Source organism: Asterias amurensis, chromosome 17 (assembly GCF_032118995.1).
Source record: "Asterias amurensis chromosome 17, ASM3211899v1".
NCBI classification, from domain to species: Eukaryota; Metazoa; Echinodermata; class Asteroidea; order Forcipulatida; family Asteriidae; genus Asterias; species Asterias amurensis.
In genome coordinates, this window is record NC_092664.1 from 15732689 (window position 1) to 15735188 (window position 2500).

General features: G+C 37.1%; 1 protein-coding gene across 1 annotated transcript in view; it reads left to right on the forward strand.

Moving 5' to 3' along the window:
- The window catches only part of LOC139950149 (uncharacterized), a 19502-nt gene that overhangs the window by 6084 nt on the left and 10918 nt on the right, over positions 1-2500 (forward strand). The window contains exon 2 of the mRNA XM_071948774.1: positions 1999-2349. Within this exon, the coding sequence (XP_071804875.1) occupies positions 1999-2349 (351 nt within the window). The remainder of the gene's footprint in view (positions 1-1998; positions 2350-2500) is intronic.

Consider the following 2500-nt stretch of genomic DNA (forward strand, 5'->3'; position numbering starts at 1 on the left):
ACAATTTGTCATTATGTGGGACACGAGCACTTGGGACGATTAATTCTCTATGTCACCGGAAAAAAAAAGGATCTTAGAGACAAGATGAAAGAGCACTTAACGAACTGGAGATGTATTAGTCAATCAATCTCCATCGAATCACGCTTCCGTTGTGGTAAAAGGAAAGCAAAGCAGGTTTAAAATGTCTTTAAGTACAAAATACATTATGATGTTAACTCCCATTGACGCACAAACCTATAACACGCTTTGATAAATGCGGCAAGATTAGAACTACATGTTTGGACTCATTTAAATGGGCGCACGACCACTCACTTTACTTCATATGATATACACTCAAACCCTCCTTGAACAAAACGGTTTTGTTGTTATCTTGTCTAAATGGAGTGTTTGTATGTTTATATGTTTGTTCAATTAATAGCAATAACCATAGAATTATAGGCTTTTAGGCATTTCGTAGGTAAAGTATTATCATTGGTTTGCGGTTACACCTTGTGTGTTTATCTACTTAATGTGTAGATTGTGGTTTTTTTTTAGAACTTGTCTTGCTAAGAGTAGGAGTAGACTAATTTGGATTTGGAGATTGCTCAAAAGCAACTGTTTACTGCGTGTTTACTATTATCTTAGCGGAGAGTAGAAAATCAGCGGGGACTCCCTCCTTTAGCTTTTTAGTGGATCAAGGGGATTTCCCGTTTTTAACTTCAACTAGATTTATTGAGTGGTTCATGCTGATCCAAACTAAATAGACGGGGAAAACAATGTACAACGAACCCAACACAAAATACAGAAATTATATCAAAATAATGCTACAACAATGTAAACAGAAAATAGTTTTAAAGACACTGGACACTATTGGTAATTGCCAAAGACCAGCTTCTCACAGTGTATCTCAACATAATGCATAAAATAACAAACCTGTGAAAAAATTAAGCTCAATTTGGTCGTCGAACTGGCGAGATAATAATGAAGAACAAAAAACCTTGTCACACGAAGTTGTATGTATTCCAATGGTCGATGTCGAGACCTCAAAATTCTAAATCCGAGGTCTCGAAATCAAATTTTGTGGAAAATTACTTCTTTCTCGAAAAATGCGTCACTTTTACTTCAGATGGAGCCGTTTCTCACAATATTTTGTACCACCAACCTCTCCTCATTCTCGTAATGTTACCAAATAAGGTTTTATGCTTATAATAATTTTGAGTAATTACCAACAGTGTACACTGCCTCTTATAGCTTTGAGTACCATGATCAATATTGTATTATTTTTTCCAAGGCTTTATTAATTTCTTTGCATTTTATTGTACATGAATCGTGTTTTAATAACTTTGTTGCCATTGCATGTGTCACCCAGTTGAGATAAAGATATTAATTTTTTTTTTTTACGCAATGAATACACTAGTTCTCTATTTAATTTACCACTGGTGTTTTGTTCCATACCTCTGGCAATTACTCTACAAACTAATGACCATAAGATAATTTTGCTGGGAAGAGCACTGGAAAGCTGTTGATTAGATGAAACATTTAAGAAAAACAAAATTTGAATCTACAAAATGATTTAGGTATGGTGCCCTTCTCGGGCATCTGAAAGCACACACGTCTTTTTTGGTCAAATATGGCGGACACTACACAAATTCGCTGTTTGATTCGGATGTATATATACAGGCAAATTTACCCAAAACCTATAGTGCCCTATAATATTGTGCCTACCATACATCACAATGGTTTACTCTTTGCAACGAAGGGTCAACTTCATTTCATTGTGTTCTTGCAAATTGTATATGGCTTGTTGTCTAAATCACCTGTAGATAGTGATTATGTTCGATTCTTGTTACTATGCAGGCTTGTTCTCTGTAGTCTTATTTATAATATTACTTCTCTGTATCAGTCTTTTCCTGGAAATAAATAAATAAGAGTAACTTTGATGACCAGTGAGTTTTACCCATATTAAGATGCTCGGTTGATAACAACTTCTTTCTTGTTGTCTTTTATTTTGACAAAAAGGATCAAATGTTTCAAGTCTACGATTGGCAGGCGGTTATTACCCCTGGGAAGGACGAGTGGAGGTGTATCACGATGGAGAATGGGGTACCGTCTGTGACGATCTATGGGGATGGTTGAACTCTAACGTGGTTTGCCACTACCTTGGATACCATAACGCTACATACAGTACCACTTGGTTTGGTGCTGGATCTGGGGACATTTTCTTGGATGATGTGGTCTGCATTGGGAACGAGTCTAGCTTAGCTGATTGTTCGCACATTGGATGGGGGAATAATAACTGTGAACATTATGAGGATATAGGGGTTGTCTGCTCATCGGCTTGTCTCGATCCAGAGGAAGCAGCTTTCCAAGGTATTACACATTCTTGCATGAATTCACCATCGAAATATTTCCCATGCGCGCATAATGTAAATTCGAATACGCAACGAATTTCGACGTTATGGCTGTCCTCGTATAGAACAGGTAAGGCCAACCGAAGCCAACAGACTTAGCCAAAGCCGGA